We start from the raw sequence: 18,235 nt of genomic DNA, 5'->3' as shown, positions 1-18,235 counted from the left end.
GGTAACTGACCCTTTAACATAGTGTTAACATCTAGCTGTTCTACTAATTGGTAACTTTAATCACTGTCAATTTTGTTTATCTAGTAAGTAACTGACAGGGTGTTTAATTGTCATGGCAAAGCGACGGTTACAGTAGAGAATGAATATAATTTTCATGAAAACATTTTGTGCACTATTTTTGTTCTTGATATGAATGTGCGCGTCGTTTTTGTATGACACGTAAAATGCATCAACACATGTATAAACAAGAGGTATAAGTATGTAGACTTCAAAATAATGAGTTTTTATCGTGTTTACCGTGACTAATTAAAGACATTATAGAACTTATACCATACCTTTGTTACAGGCTATTTTTTGCACTTAAATTGCATTTGTATGAAATACTTTCTCTACAAAACAGAAACATTTAAATACACAAAAACTAAAAATCAAACAATTTCGTACGATTTTCTTTCTTACTGTTCATATTTTGGTTATTATTAGTTTAAATATAATGCCGAGAAACTGTCGTCTGCTTTAAATATCGTCTGCTTAATTTTTTAATTACATTACTTTTTATTTTTCAAAATCCAAAATAAAGGCTGTGTGTGAAATAGTTTGGTGCCTGGCACAAGATAATTAGGTAGTCAGCGATTGGTCTGGTACCAGGCTTTTTTGTAAAGAGTATTACGAACGCTCTCGACAAACACAGGGTTTAAATAATATCTATCAATATCTATTCGCTGATTGCACAGTGTCACAATGTTACTATTTTAACCACAATTGTTAGGTTATTTCTAGCAAAATGTAAGCAAAGAAAGTTTTATAAGATATTGTTCACAATTGCCACAAAAAGAACAAACAATAACAAAAACCAAACCAAAATATTCGTGTAAAATATGTGCAACCGTTGTTTTGTAATACTAATCTTTTGTACTAAACACTTAAATATTTCTCAAACTCATATGATAATGCTGGTACGTGAATTATTTTGTAATAGAATCAAGATCATGCCATTTAACCTATGCTATACAGGTCTTCTGTGATAATACTTTTTAACGCCAGGTTATCATAATTGCTATTTTTTGCAAAAAGAAAATAAAAAAAATAAAACGCTTTCCATTATTTGAATTGCAGCACTTACAGACTTTTACCTATTTGGATTAGATACATGTCCTAACCTCAAAGCTACCATTCATCAAAGTCATTATTTGTTCTTGCAATAAATGCTTTAAAAGTAAGTAAACCATATAATAAAAATATGAATAGTATGTTTTAAATAATGTATTCAATGGGGCGTGTGAAAGTGAATAAGTATCGTCTGCCATATATATTAAAGAGCAGATTGACAATCGTCAGTCGTTAATGGGTCGCATTGTCGTAAAACGATGTCGTAATTCTGTCTAAAGTGCATTTGATTTATGAACAGTACCTCAGCTGAGCACCGTTCAAAAACAAGCCATTTTCTGTTCTTGTTTCAGAATACGCCTGGACACAGTACGCGCCGGAGTAGCGGCTTGGAGGTGTGAATTAAGACCTTATATGGAATAAAACTTTTCATACTTGTTTAAGAGATTGGAAAAGTTAAATATGAAACTTCTTATACTGATTTTAGCTGTTTATCAACACAGTACAGTTTGTAAGTATTGTTTATTATATTTATTATATAGCTTTTATTCATTCTTTATACTCGAAATGGTGAAACAATGTGTGTTTTTGTACGTGTTTGCCATATATTTTATCGTTTTATAGAAACACGTTTAGATAAAACGATATTGGTTTATGATCTTTTTATCATATTTGCCATATTTGTTACATTTATTATTGTTGTAATATTTAAGAAATTTTCTGGCTATAACTTTTTATCGCCATATATTTTGATAATATTAGATGTTTTGTTTTAAAATATATTTTTAGCTTAATAAACCGTTCAATTACAAATAAACATTTGATAAAATAGCCAATGCTATAATTACCCTTTTCAGACATTCATACATGTATAATAAGTTTATATAAAATAATTCAGATTTTAAAACATTAAAAAATGTCTATTTTAATTTTAAGCATATTTTTCATGGAAATTCTTTTACTACTTTATATATATTTATCAATTAAAAGTAAGTAAGGTAGGATAATCAGGCAAAACTAAATGGACATATTATTTCTGTTTTTAACGACATGTTTTACTTTTATTCGGCATGTTTAGAAATTGTTTTGTACTATTAATCGACTAGAAAACAATTTTGGTAGCAGATACTATAATAATATTATTATATAAATGTCACAAAAAAGAACGATTTATCAATCTAAATGGGTATTAATTATTTGCCCGTCTCATAAACGTAAAGAAAAAAGTCGTTTTCTTTTTTTCTTAACTTGAGTTAACATTCATTTTCAACTTCTCGCAGTATGTTTTTAATTTAAGTTTTACTCACTAACTAATAGTCAAATGCCAAAATGTCCCGACCTTTGGTTTAGTGTACATTAACCAAAGGTGAGAAAGCGTTTCATAACGCCTATAAATTAGAAAAGGTTTCACGACATTAATTGGAGACATTTAAGAGTGAAGTCTAAATTTAAAACATGGTGATGCACTGTCACACCGTCAGCACATTTAAATAGACCTTTTTTAATGATGATAATATAAAATCAATTTACAAGTACTCAGTAACTGACGTGTGACACTAAGGACCACAGTGAACTCCTTGATCGTCTCCGTAAGTTAAAAAAAAATATTCAGACCATAATTTGTCAAAAATGCTGAGACGAAATATGGCGACTTTTTATCAAAAATTTCGCCCTACTTTTACACAGTTTTAGGCATTTAGTGCATTTAAGTCTGTAGCTATTATACTTATTGTTATATGAAAAGATATCAATTTGTACAACAGAAACTGTTCGTGACCTTTAACTTACACAAACTAAGCTGAAAATGTTTCCTTATCAAGCATTTTAACTGACATGTGGTTAAAGTTTACAAAAAAATCAGTTAATGGCATTGTTACACTGTGTGGGCAGAGTATTGCATGCATATCAAATACCCTAATATGTGACAAGTCATGCTTTTAGTTTGACTGTTTAACTATTCGTCACCTTTCCCTTTTTTTCGAGAAAAACATATATTTTTAACTAAAATGTTGGACAACCAGACTTACTTTAGTTTGACACTCTTGACGAATATCTCCAAGGTCAGAGATTAAAGCAATATTTAAAACACTTTTCGTCTATAAAAAAACAGTAATTATGTATTTTGTTACATAAAACGATTGATCAAGACGAAAAAGGTGAAACCACTTAAACAAATGCATTTCGTTTACACATTGCAAGAATGTTACCTTAAAAGTGGTCATGAAACATTTTTTACAGAGAAATAAAAATGTCATGCGCAAAAAGAATGCCATGCATTTAGCCTTTTTTACTTCCCAAATATGCAAAACAAATCTGATTGGCAGATAGTAATAATATCGCCCATACGAGTATATCAGGTCAAACGTTTTTTAATACAAGTATCAAATGCAAAAATGTAAAGATCTATGGTAAATGCTTTTGTATTGACAGCTGCCTTTAACGGGAATTTTTGCCTTTAACGGGAATTTTTGAGAGAAAAAAAGGTTATACATTGAACATTATTTATCGGTTTAAGCAAAAAAAAAAGCTTAGAAAATGTGTCAAATCTAAAAACAGGTGCTCTACATGTAGTTATGTCACATTTTACAAACTGATTAATTTATTCAAAAAGAAAAAAAAATCTAACATAATTTTATTACGACCTTAATGACAACTATTTTTCTTTCAAGTTTTTTTCTGATTTATCGAAAAGACAACAAATAGTTTGTGCTGTGAACCGAACAATATGAAATGTATTAAAGTCGGCATTAAATATTGGGCGTTGATAAGGCGTTCACGCTGACATCTGGCTTTTTTTAGTTATTTCTGTTTCGAATACTTTTTCTGCCTGCCGCACACTGATAACTCGCAATCAAGGTACGTTTCCGTGTAGATGTTACATTAATTTTCAAGTTCAGCTTTGATGTTCATGATATGAATGCAAATTTTGTATCTTTTGCAACGAACTATTCTATTACTCATTATTCATTTATCGAACTTGCATAATTATAAACAATTTAAATAATGCACTCTTCAAGATGCAATTATGCGATTCAGTGTCTTAATCATAAACCAGTATATCACCATTTGCGGTAAGCCAACATGCATAAGTCGTGACAAAGTCATTAGGATACCTATTGTACGCATCGTAATTATTCTAAAACTAAAATAGAGTTTAGCAAAGATTTTAAGATATACGTGCATTGGACTGGTTAGAATGACGAATGTAAAACATATAAAGGTATTTGTTGACAAACTGTAACATTGTCATTATTTTATGGTCTGCGGAGCGCTAAACAGCAAATAATTAGCTTTTCGTCAATTGTTTTCAGCGGCAACTGTTGTTATGACAAAACCTTGTTCTTACTCACTGAATACTTACCAAAGCTATCACAGAGGCCCATTCAGTAGATCGCCTGAAAAATCACGAGCAGGTTAATGAACGCACTTGTGAATAAATCATGGCTTTGTCACTGAAAGCACCTTTTGAGCAAAAAGTGTGTCGCGTTAAAACAATCTAGCTTATCTAAGATATACATTTATACATACATTTTTTAATATATTTAGAGCTTGACAAATGTATTCTGTCAAAAGGTGTCTAAACCTCTTTCTACAAAAGCGAAAGATATGTTAATTTTGTAACAGGTTTTCTTGGGTCAGTAAGTCTTCAAATTAAGGAAACAGACCAGCAACTTGTAACAAATTGCACTCTTGTTTTCTTTTTGTTATATAAGCGTGTTTAGTAATGATGAATATATACATTAATCATCGTAATTAAAAGAGTTCTTTGGAAAAAAAACTTACAATTCTTTAATATTCGATATGTGTCAACTTATTCTAGGCCACGTTTTTTCGACATTTTTAGCAAATATTATATAAGCATATTGCTAAGTGGTTGATTAGAAATTTACATATTTACTAAATACTATTTGACAGCAACTGTCAGGATTGTGTCAACATACTTATTGTATACCCCAATACACAACGCAAAGATGAAAGGCGTTGTCTGCTGACGTAACAGTCCGTTCGTCCGTCGACGTAATTGTTTTAGACGTTAACAGCCTGACGTCTGACCTCACCACTTGTGTCATACAGTATCGGCATCTTTTATCTTACATATTAATTACATGTTCTTTTAAAAGATGATTAATATTTCATAATAATGACATGTGTTATCTTGACAGTTGGCTTGTAAGTGGTCAAATTGACTGTTATCATATTTTAAATATAATTGAACAAGTGTGGATATCCTTATACCCTTTCATAATCTATATTATACTTTATAACTAACTTTTAATAAGGCAAATTCCTTGTATTTTTGTAAAAAATACATATTTCATGAATTTACAACAGCCGAATATATAGGTTACATAACCATCATTATTATCCAATGACAAAATACGTAAAAATATTATAATAAAAAATATTCCATTGGCTTAATTGAAGGAGTACAAAATGAAATTACACTTTTACTTATACAAGTAGTATTTTTGGTCAGAATTTATCAACAAACCCTTATAAGGTATTTTATTGTTTATGGAATAGATTAAATAGTCATTATGTTAAAGTGCTTGCGTCTTTGTAACGTCGTTTTCTGTTAGTCAATAATTAATAAGAGTATTATCTATATATACCGCTGCTGAAAATTCATAAATCATATTTTAATGAAAGAAAATAATTACAAAGAAGTTTGAATTCGCCGAAGATTTGAGGATTTGTTACAGGTATATGGTCGTGTATAAACCATTGTTTTACATATATCCCCTTGCTGTGCAACTTTGGTTATATATCCTCACAACCGTCTTATTTAAATGGGTCATATAACCTGTCAATGTCTTTATATATATAATATCTTAATATCTAAAGCAGAATTTATTAGTTATCTAAAATATCAAATATTCCTTAAATGGCATTAAGCTGTGTGCATTTTTGATCTTTTCCGAAAAAAAATGAAACACACATAATATGTGTATCATATTATTATGATTTCCTTCACATGAAACAAGTGATTTATACGGTTTACTCTTATAAATGCATTTAGTGTGTGTATAATCATTTACTGCTTAAGTTCAGAATTATAAATATGTCAAATCGTTAAGATTGATTGGTATGGCATAAGGACCTCTAATTTTGTTATATTAAGGAAATACATCACTTTATGTATGTAATTATAACAATGTTAGGGCACAAAAACCTGCAATTTTAATCAATTAACGCTATATTTTAACCCTTTATTGAGATTCATTTGAAAAAGATCATCACTTTGTGGGAGGCTATCTCGTTCATAATATCACAAAAAGAGCATGATAAATGAGAAGTTAAAGATAGATGCATACCATATTGCTCACATCATTTAAATACCTTTCCAAAAAAGACATCTCACTATGTTTTCAATATATTGTTTTAAACATATTTATTTTAGCTCGATTGCGAAACAAGTTCTTGCAACTTATATTAATCACTCTCGAGTCCGTTTCCTGGAACCAACCAGTACTGGTGTCAAATGAAGAAACATGATCGTGACCCGATTAGGGCTCGAACCCATGATCTCTGGGTTGAGAGGCAGACACCTTAACCACTAGGCCACCGCTCCCTCCAATATATTGTTACATTCAGAAAGAGGGGGCAAAATATATAAATTAAGATGTCATTGAAATAAAATAATAACTATGAAAAACGAAAAGAATCTATTGCATCGCCAAATTTTTTTACAGAGCATTGTGCTTAACTTACCATAAAGGTACACGTTAAAAAATATACATACTTAAATGTAGTTGGGTTTCCTTTTCCAAAACTCGTAAATTATTCAAGAGCAATTATCTTGTAAGCTAGTATGTTAAGAACATGATAAAATATTAGTTTAAGAATTAATGTTGCCACTTATTCTGTCAGGTTTATCCTTGACATATGCATAAAGTAGGCAGTTGTGCATTTAGCGCGAATGTTACATCAACACAACAATGTTAAGGTTACTGCATTGTCAGAATTGCAGTCGTAAACACAAAACATATTAAATCTGCTTTATATAAACGAATACCTCTTGCCAAATGAACAAACAGCTAAGACACATTTGGAAAATATGTTTTATACTAATCCATATTGCCATATTTCTTGTATAAAAGGCTACACTGACGTGTAAATAACTCATCATTACATTTTGGCTAATTTGTCTTTCCTTCCTTCAACCCGTGTGGCCAATTATTTACAATATAGACCATGATGATAATGGGATAAATTAATACTGTATTTTTACGAGCTTCCACCTGTTTTGTCATTATAATTTTGACAAAATGACATTTATTTTGTTTGGATTATAAAAACGTTCCTTGCTTTTTAAACGGTTTACATTTATGTCGCTGTACCGTTTTACTCCTACAAGGGCCTGAAATGATTTATAAAACTTTTTATTTATTTCTACATTGTATTGTTATGATCATATTATAAATTATTTGCTTTTTTTCCGTTTCAGATTGTAAATCGTGGTCGTACTTAGGCGAAACAGGTATTTTCTTATTTTATACATGTTATATTCTTAAAATGTTTGGTGAATGAAAAGTTGTGTAATAAACGTGTAATTACTCCGTATGAATTATTGGTCAGTATGTCTTTTTCTGAATAAATCTACTGAACCGCGCAAGAACCATATCTTTCAATTATTTTATATGCCAAAAGTAAAAGAGTAAATATATTATACGATTTACGTTACTGTTTTTGTTATTATGGTGTAATGCCAATAATCACCAAAATTTGAGCTGAATGGATTAATGTGCGAGGCCTGCCTAGAAATAGTTCATCAATGCTGTATCAGAAATGTGTCATACTTACAATAAAAAGACCTATTTGTTCAGAAGGTGCATTGAAGTAAAAGCGTTAAATAAAGTAGCTGTTGGTTAAAAATATTAGGATTGTCTTGAATTAAAATAGCTGGCCTTTATGAAATACGAATTACTATATAACTGAACATTTTTGGTCATGAAATCATAGTATAATATTATATAAGAATTACCTGAAAAATATACAGTGAATTCATTTGTATTTGACCTATTTTTTATATATTAAGGTTGTATCATAATTATAAGATATATTATTAAGTCTCTTTAGTATGGATTTTTACGACGTCTCTCAAGTTATAGCTTTTTAGGTAATTTCGAAAGAAAGTGAATAATTCGTCGACACGTCTATGAACAGATGTTGTAAATTCAAATTTTGGTATTTAAATGTGATTTTTAAAGTCATTCTGGATAGCGCGTCGTCAATTTCGGACAACGGTGTATTTATAGACGCAAATTTTACTTGTTTTAAAGTATGTTAAATTATTGCCCAAAAATGACAAACTGTCTAATTTGCAAATCTTCCTCATAAAATTTGTCACAATTTGGACAAGAAATAAACATTAAATAACTTAAAAGTTGTAAAAACGAAATTGTTACATACTTAAAAAAACTGTTTCAAACCCAAAATCTAAAATTAAACTTGAATTATGAGAAGCATATTATTTCTTCATTTTTGCCTGTCACGCCATATCTCATAATTTATAGAAAAAGAGACGTGTATAAAAACTATTTCATAAGACATTAATTTTGAAGAGCTGGAAAATATCCACATGATCGGCGGTTGTTCGTTTGAATTAGTTTATAGACATCTTTTTCAATTACTTGCCCTTACGCTTAGTTATACTTAAAATATAATTTTAGCGCGTGTATTATATGTTTACAACACTTTTGTACTTTGATAAAATTTAATAGTACAACAGTGCGAGTAACATTTTGCTTTTTTTAAAGGTCCAGACAATTGGAGCTCACTTTACCCAGAATGCTCCAAGACAAAGCAGTCGCCGGTGGACATCTTCCACGAGGAAGCACAACCGGACGAAGAGCTGTCAGATTTCGAGTTCTATGGATATGATAACACCAATAATATGGAAAATCTTACAGTATGGAATGACGGATATACAGGTTGGCTATTCTGATATTAGAAATATAAAGATATATCTCACTATCTAAAAAAAAGTAAAACAGTTGATGTTGAAAAATATTTTGTATTTTGTCAGCAAGACAAGGTAAAACCGACGGCCAAGTAATAATTATTTCACTGGCGTCACGATGACGTCATTGAATATTGAGCATCGTTTTGTGCCATTGATTTTTTTATAGCGTTTGACTACATTTAATGTTAAATGATATAATTTGTTATGATATAATTTGTTATGATATAAAAAGTAAATATGTTAGTTTCAATATCTATTTGCAATTTATTTTATATCATTAACAGAAAAGACAATTCTATAAATTACTTACACCTGAAATGCTATTTCAAAAAAATGGTCTCGCCTCTGAAAAGTTCTTTTCCTGTACTCCTGTAATGAAATAATGAATCTCTTTGTTTAATTTTGATATTTCAGCCTCTTATTGTTGCTCGTGTACAAGACGTACTGAGGCGGCCATTTTCTGGAATTATAAATTGAACCTTTTATACATGCGGCACCGTATTTTGCAAAAGAACTTTTATAAGCAAAATCACGCTTTGAACTAACTACATGCACTTGTAAATTTAGACAAGATAGCAATAGTTAAATTAAAGCCTATATATTGATATATTTTAGTGACCGTCCGTGTCCATGGCGACCTGAAGATCTCAGGCGGTGGTTTAGAAGGTCTATACGAGCTTGCCCAATTCCACTTCCATTGGGGGCATTCTGATAGAGTAGGATCTGAGCATTTCCTCGATGGCAAATCATACCCCCTTGAGGTAAGAGCGGGTTTGAGATTAGATTTATATCTATATATAAGTATATATCTATAATATGTATTGTTTTAAATGAAGGATCTTAAACATGTTAAAGGAAGCAAATACTTTTATTAACTGTTATGCCAAGATGAACGATGAATTATGTTGTAATATAAACTTTACTTTGTCAATTTTGACTTGTAAATTAAATAGCCTTTTATCAGGCAAAAAAAAGAGGTAAAATTCGGTGTTTCTAATGAAACTTCAATGTTGGTATTCCGCTTTCACAAAGTCTACGATTTCTTTTACATTTCTGTTAGTCCAAGAGTACATGAAAGCAAAATTCGTGGTTTTCGTCTATGCACATTTGCATAAAGGTTGCGTTATAAATTGTACAGTGCCGCTTAATTTTAAAATTATCTTTTATTAGAAGAAAGAAAAGACCACATTCTCTGTAAGACAAAAGCATTTTTGAATAAAGGGGATACACAAATATCTTTCATTTCTAAAATTTCTATATGTTGTATGATAAATCAATGAAAAATTTAAACAAACAAATTTGAATATATTTTTTCCAGATGCATTTAGTACACAAGACAGTCCGTCACGAAAAAATTGCCAATGCTTTGTCTGATCCAAAAGGTCTTGCAGTTCTCGGAGTGTTTGCACAAGTTGGAAAACCACATCCATATTTCCAAGCTATTATAGACAATCTTAGGCTTTTGGATATCGGTAAGAAATGATCACAAACTTTTATTTCAAGTTTACATGTTCTTAAGTGTCATTAATGATATTAACAATGACAAAAAAGAATACATGGAAATGAAATAAAACATTTAGGTTCCTGTAAAGAGAAAAAGAGTTCGGAAAATGGTACAAGCATGTAAACACTTTATTTACCGATATATACTTGCCATAATGACTCCAAATTAATGTTAACCTCTTGTTTATTCTTCAACAGTCAATATAAAAACCGCATTTAAATGATATGTCAATAGGTAAAATGTATTTTCATAAATGTCTTCTTATATAATTTGTCATTTGATTCATGACATATAAATCAATGAGGAATAAGGATGGAATATGTTTAAGTATAAGCAATAATTCAACTTAAACCGATTAATTTCCATTAATATTAGACGGTTTAAAGGTTACAAAGTATACATTCAATCTTTGTATAAAATAAAAACCAAAACACATGATAGAGAGGGTAAATTTTTATTCATATAGGAGTATTAATGTATCGAAGTAATTTACATAAAGTTCTTAGTTAGAATGATAAATTAATCGGTAATTAATCAAAGCAATACATATTAAAATGGTTAACCTTAACCATAAATAAACCGAAAGCTTTGAGGTTTATGTCAGTTTTAATCATAGATGTATATTTTCCATAAATGTATGGACTATGTAATGTTCATTATAAAGTCTATATGTCTTATTTACCTAGTCAGTAATGCAAATTACATACTCGTAATCAAAATTACCTACTGAATCGAGTATGGACTACTAATAATTTAATAACATTAATAACAAATACTATTCTAAATGAGAAAAGATAAAGACTATAAGTAAGTCAAAGACGAGAGGCACTTGTCTCTGAGCGATACGATTGTAGTACTTTTGCTTCGCACACTATTGTTTTGTTGTTGCTTTTGCTGTTGTTGTTGTTGGTGTTGTTGTTGTTGGAAGCGTTGGCCTTGGCGATTTCTACATGGTCATTTTCATGCAACTGTCTTGTTTGTTACAATTACTTTACTATTTTTTGTTTTCTGTTTTGTCATCTCGTAATATACTCATTCATATCATCGTTCAAACCCTTTAATCATTTTCGTTTAAAATGAAATATCATTGTTTCTGCAAATAAATCAAAATCCATTTAACAACAATAATAGGGAAATTACAGGGAAATTACAGGTGATTATGTGAACACATCAATTAAGCTAACAATCCGATTAACAAGCATGTAATTAGAGCACCTTATCACACAAAGTTATGTTATATTAATTAATTCATCAACTTAATCTGTAAGGAATAAAATGTTTGTGTTTTTGTTTTTGTAAGATAATAATATCAAACGAGACTTTTGCCACCTGGTTTGATTCATGTCCTTATAAATAACAGTGAAAAATGCATTGAAGTAATGTGTTTCAAAATATACTTGTTCTTTCGGCTTGATGGATTATGGAAACAAGAATAGATTATATTTCCTTTACAAACCTATTAGCATTTGAGATTTGCATTGTCACATTTTATCATTTTAACATTTGAAAACCACATTTCCGTATCATAATATATATATATTTATTTTAGTGAATGTACTTAATCGCGTCATAATTCTTTGCATTTCGTCTTTCAATACAATTATCCCTTTTAGCAGCTACGGTTTATTACGCGTTAAAATTACGTTTTATGCAAAATGCGAATTATAATATTAATAACGGAAATGCTCTATAAGTTTTCGGCTGAAACTGTTTTGTTTTATTAACAAAAAAGGTCAAAAAAGCCTTACCGGGAAGAGCATTGCGTTGCGTTGTCGTTTTGATATAAAGTTATGTTTGCATATTTCATGCCAGTGCATATGATGTATTTAAACGTCTCTTTTTTGACATATTATATACAATTTGCACGAGGATTCTGCATAAGATTAATTGACTTAAGACGTTGAAATAAAACATGCCAGAGAAAATGGAATGACTGTCATAAAATTTCAGAGACATATCCAAATATAGAATTACAAATTGCTGAGTTATCGGGATTAAGGTTTAGAGAAATGCAGATTGTTCATACAAAAAAAGTGTTACAACCGGATGTGGTGTAGACTTGACCAATGAAATTTCAGGCTTAGCTTTAAGATGATAAAATACGCAAATGAGTGCATTTGTTAGACCTGTTTTTATGAACTTATGTTTCATTTAAAGCACAAAACTTGATTGTAACATTAAATTTATTCATAATTTGAAAATGTATGTAACATTTCGTACATTCCTTTCGTTCTATTATAATTCCTCTAACTTCAAAGTACGGTCGGTAACAAATGTTTTATAAATAAAGATAGTTATTAAAAAAGCAACCCATTAACTTTAATTTTGAAGAAAATATCATACCGAATCGGACAGCGACGTTTATTTTTACGTACACATAACTTTAACTGCTGTAGAAGTCAGGCTTATTATTCAGTCCAATTTCAAAATCTGTGGAAAACGGTGCTACATTGTATAATAGAATATATCTTAACTGCTGCCGTTCAAAATCAAAATCAATAATATTGCCCAGAATTATGTTGTGTTGTCTTGCATGTTCACCATTTTACTATAATATTACGATTTTTATTTATAAATCTCTCCAAATAGTATATTTACATAATAAAAATATATACTCTTTATTTATCCATTATTTTTGTTGGGTTTTATGTCGCACCTACACAATATAGGTAATATGGTGACTTTCCAGCTTTACTGGTAGAATAACACCTCATGTGCCTTTCCGTGCATTTTTTTCAGTCATGAACGGGCACCTGTGTAGAACCACCGACGCTGCTTAAACAACCTGTATAACGTCCTCACATGGAAGAATCCAAAATCTCTTTTTTTATAAATATATTTAGTTTTTATTCCTTTTTTTCCAGGGGATTATGCCAATGTTCGTCCATTCCCGCTAATGAAGTTGCTTCCTGATGATTATGAAACATATTATCGTTATAACGGAAGTCTGACCACGCCCCCATGCTCTGAAAGTGTCGTCTGGACCGTCTTCAGAGAGCCAATAGAAATCTCAGAATTTCAGGTAAGCTATTTTAACAAAAAATTACAATTGCGATATCCTAAAATAGTATGTATCCTTATTGAAAAGATTCAGTTAACGCAAGTTATGAGATTATTTTGATATACATTTATTTCAATGTATAATCATTTTTTTCTGCAGCAAAATATGTCCGTTCTCTAAAATACCGTATACCAGGTTATTTTCGCCTACGGCAAATTTCGCAATTTTGGCAGTAATCTTATTTTAGCTATTTTTGTACATGTTTCTTGCTGACAAAGAGAGAAAATTTCGAAATCCCCATATTAGATTGAAGGAAAATTAGCGAATCTGTTTTTGGCGATATGCATTGCTCGCGAATATAGCGAAAATGAGATGCTCGTGGAAAAAACTGATATACAGCACTTTAGATTATTGAATTATATCATGTGCGTACCTTTTTAATATAATTGATACAAAAAACTATGTGTCGTGTACAAGACACTGTGTTGTATTCGTTACGAAATAAAAGTTGTAATATGTTCTATTCCTAATACTTTTGAAAAAATAAATATGGTGAAAAGATTTTTCAACACTTTTATTTGCTGCTGTTAAAATTCATGCATCTTATCATTATTTTGTTAGAAATAATAAATTCTAAATTTCGCCTTTCCTAAACATCAAACTTGTGACTTTTTTACTGACTATGAAAATTACTGAAATATATTTCAAAGCAAAATATAAAATTTATGTGTTTATGTTACTATGATTTATAAATTTCTTGTTTAATGTTTGTCTTACTATTAACAATCTCTCTAACTTGATTAATCATTTTGTTTACAGCTCCAGCAATTGCGAGCACTGTCATCTATCTCCAACATAACAGATAATTTTAGACCAGTCCAACGACTTAACGGCAGACGTGTCCATGTCAGAAAAAAGCCCGTCGCTTCCGTATCCGCCGACACAAGTGTTAATGCTCAAGACTCTAATACCGATAAAAATACCGCAGACTGGGATCCAACCGGAACCAGTTCTGTCAATATGGCGTCCGCGTGTTTTGTGATCGTATTAAGCGCTGTCTCAAAATATTTGTTTGCTTGATGAATGATGAAATAAATAAATAAATGATCGGTTTAACATATACAAGATATTGACCACCATTGGTCACGCACCATGAGACCTAAAGTAGTCATGTTTTTTTTTCAACATTACGTCATCAATTGTAAACAAGTACAGACTTTTGTCAAATCCCTCTTTTTGGTATATTCGTAGATAAATAGCTAGAATATTCTTTAGAATATTTGAAACTTTAAACAAATACCACGACTTACAAGTGATAGTAAAGGCTACTTACAATTCAACCTACATTTATGTGCACATTTTGTTGAAACTTAAATCTGCAGCCTCGTTTTGAAGATGCTGATGTCACTGCAGATACTTTTCACATTTACATAGACGCTCAAGTACATTTGTTTCTATAGAAAGAAGAATACACGACGCATTGATTTCCATAACATGAAGATATTCCATAAAACACGGGCGTAGCTGTTTTCATTGATGTGTGTCATACATTAGTAACCTGGAAATATCGTCTGCTTGTGATTTACTTGCATCATCTTGGGGAGATCCGTCTGCCCATTTATCATGTGTGAATGGAGAATCCGCAGAATACTTTCCTAAAAAGCAGTCACGTGGCATCAACGTCATTGTTTCGTCATTCGTTTATCGAATGATAATGACTTGAATTGAGAGAATAACAAAGACTGCTGACTATCATTTTAATTCAGTCACATTATTAAACTCAATATCAACCACAATATAGCATTCCATTTTCATTATTTTACAATGTTCATTATGGAGGCTGATTTGGTACACCGGCGTGTTGTCGGACTTTCGTCTTGTCGTCCTGTCGCTAAAGATGCAAGCCAACGGTGCGTTGTCGTGCGGCATGTTGTCGCGATGTCACATTGTCGCTCGACTCAACTCGAAGGATTGGCGACAAGACGAAAAGGCGATAACAATATAGGAACAAAAATCAGCCACCATAGTTCGTTGCTTTTATTTTCTTCAAACTTATTTGGATAAGGAAAAAAAAACACGGGAAATTAATTGTTAAACTTTACTTTTACAGACTAGAACTTACAATTAAGTTTCTAATAATACTGAAAAATAAATTTATTTCAGACATTTTAGACATTTTTACAATTATGTATTAATACTGATTAAAAACTTATATACATGAAAGTTAACAATTAAAACAAAAATTTAATATTTTGGGGCAAATTATGAATTTTGTAATATATTTTTGCTTTATTTATTGTTGAACTTTTTTACGTATGTACATTGTTTGCTTTAACAATTTACATAAAGAAATGTTTTTTTAATTAACTGATATATTTTGTCAAAATAAAAATGAAGAGTTTGCACGGTGTTGATTTTTTTTCTAATATGTATATCCTTAAAAGGATGCAGAGCAATTTGGTGACAAGTTTAAAAGCGGTGCATTAAAATGTCCAAAACAAGCAACCACTAAAACGCATAAATCACAGCATGCAGAGTATTTATCAAAAAACAAATATAAAAAACAAAAAACAAAACGTGTGATGTTGCAAATAATTCTTTGTTTCCAACAATATCATTTCCTTCTTTAAATGCTTATGCAAAGTATGCACCTTTAGATCACCTGCTACGAAAGTTAAAGATATGAATATCGAATGTTGCCAAATCGTAGAAAACGCAAGTGAATGCCATAATTTATTCAGATGTTTCGAATGTATAAACAAAGGCAATGACAACTGCACGCCTATATTCAAGCTCCGACTAGCAAATAAATATGTCTTCATGCTTAGTTTGGAAAGTGCTTCATTAATCACAAAGGGTCAGTGAGAAGAAGCATTCTGTGTTTTTATATTCAGTGTTTGACCTCTTTACGTCATAAATACTAAAGCCATCAAATACCTTTTTTAACCTTGGTGTCTTTTCAAAACCATTTTTTCACCATTCAGGATGGTTTTCTTTAAGATATTGTTACCCTGGACATTTAAAATGGTTTCTAAATTCACAATGTTACCATTTCACGCTTAAATGTTGAATTCTGCCTAAGCCGGTGCTAGGGGTCGTGGACGGTACTTTGCACCGTCCATGAAGAGGTTCAATCTAACCGAGCCTGCAACATTTTCAATATCGCCGTCTTGGGCTTTCTTTAGGGATTCTTTATTTCTCTATTTTATCGGTACATCAGCATTGTTTGTGCCATGTGGAGGCTGTAAAAAGTCGCCCCGTACATTCAATCAGAGACGTTATATTTCCGATCCTTAAAGATAGTTCAGCACGACATTATTGTTATGTTTGTGGTATTTTTAGTTTTAACTATTTGGCATTTTCTACTGCTTTTGTAGAGGTGTGTTTAAAGTACATAATATTAAAAGTGTATTCCCTGTATTCCGTTTAAGAATTGTAGACAAGAAATTTCGAGTTCGAGTGGAAGCATCTCTAAAATCAAGTTCGACTGGGAGCATTTTCCATGTTTTATTAACATTATTATTAAATTTGATTGAAAATATTTGAAAACAATCTCGAAATATGTGTAAAAATTACCCGGTTATGCCAGAGATGTAGATTACAGAGATAAGCAGCTCCTATATACTCCATTGAAATATCACTCATGCCTATCAAAAATGTGAAAAATTAGGCTTTTTGTAGCAAATAAAACTTAATGGATGATGTAAATTTGATCCTTTTATATTATACACCATTTGAAAGTTAAATCTTTTGTCTATTGCTGTATGTTAAAATATTCATTTCACGTAAAAAGAACATAGCAGAACATACCCACTGAGCCAGTTTTTTCATCATATGAATAGTTTTGTAACAAAAATTAATGAATAGTTCTCTTTAAAAATTGATGCATCATCTATTTAAATGGGAACTGTAAATGTTTACCTGCAGCCATAGATAAATGCATAATGTATTATTTTACTGATTTTGATATCTGGTTAATAAGTTTTACTTGCTACAAGTTTTAAGTTCAGCAAGCACGCGTGATAGTTTAAACTGGTTAGGAAGGCTATGCTCTGGTACGTGTAAAATAATTTTCAAGAAGGGTTGTGGTAAAAATCTAAATGGGAGCATTCAGCGAAAAAATATCTCGTTTTCAGGCCTAAACCATGCTCAAATCTATAAACTTTTCTTACAATTACCTAAAGTTCTGTAGCTATTCTTTTGTGCGCCACATTATATTTTGATACTCTATTTCTTGTACAATAAAATCGTAGTTTACATTTGAGTCGACGGATTTTCTACAGGAAAGGAAAATGGTCCAAGTGGAAGCATTCAGCAGGTGCGCGATGACGAAGTACCCTAGCAACTATTATACAAGAGCACCACAAGGGTACTAAACGCCCGAATGTAAATGTGTTTGAGTAAAAAATGATTTGCCACCGCATTAATATTACACTAAATAGTAGGAATAGAAGTAGATGATTATTAGTTTATTTACATTTAAACTTTGCCATAATGCAGTAGTGGCTTGTGAATTTTGGGGGTCAAGGTCATATTTCAGAATGTCAAATGAAAGACAATGTAAAGATTTCCCTAATGCATATACATGTAGTAAAAAAGTGCATGAGGAATGTGTTGTGCCTCGGTATCACATATAAATTCAAATGTAAATACTTTT

The 18,235-nt window shown here is 30.8% G+C and overlaps 1 protein-coding gene across 1 annotated transcript; it reads left to right on the top strand.

Moving 5' to 3' along the window:
• Nucleotides 1-1,378: 1,378 nt before the first annotated feature.
• LOC132727068 (carbonic anhydrase 7-like) lies at nt 1,379-15,979 on the top strand. The gene is made up of 7 exons (XM_060712482.1): nt 1,379-1,618; nt 7,556-7,588; nt 8,868-9,041; nt 9,689-9,834; nt 10,392-10,545; nt 13,442-13,599; nt 14,398-15,979. Exons 1-7 carry the CDS (start codon nt 1,570-1,572, stop codon nt 14,656-14,658), a joined length of 975 nt encoding a protein of 324 aa, XP_060568465.1. The 5' UTR covers nt 1,379-1,569; the 3' UTR covers nt 14,659-15,979.
• Nucleotides 15,980-18,235: the final 2,256 nt, after the last annotated feature.

This window comes from Ruditapes philippinarum, unplaced genomic scaffold (assembly GCF_026571515.1).
Source record: "Ruditapes philippinarum isolate M1 unplaced genomic scaffold, ASM2657151v2 ctg2177_1_1_1_1, whole genome shotgun sequence".
NCBI lineage: Eukaryota > Metazoa > Mollusca > Bivalvia > Venerida > Veneridae > Ruditapes > Ruditapes philippinarum.
The sequence above is the reverse complement of the archived record's forward strand: the minus strand, read 5'-3'. Positions and strand labels throughout refer to the sequence as shown.

Coding starts and splice junctions, on each gene's coding strand:
- LOC132727068 (XM_060712482.1), top strand. CDS start 1,570: ATGAAACTTCTTATACTGATTTTAGCTGTTTATCAACACAGTACAGTT. Junction 7,589..8,867: donor GTCGTACTTAGGCGAAACAG/GTATTTTCTTAT, acceptor CTTTTTTTAAAG/GTCCAGACAATTGGAGCTCA. Junction 9,835..10,391: donor GCAAATCATACCCCCTTGAG/GTAAGAGCGGGT, acceptor TATTTTTTCCAG/ATGCATTTAGTACACAAGAC.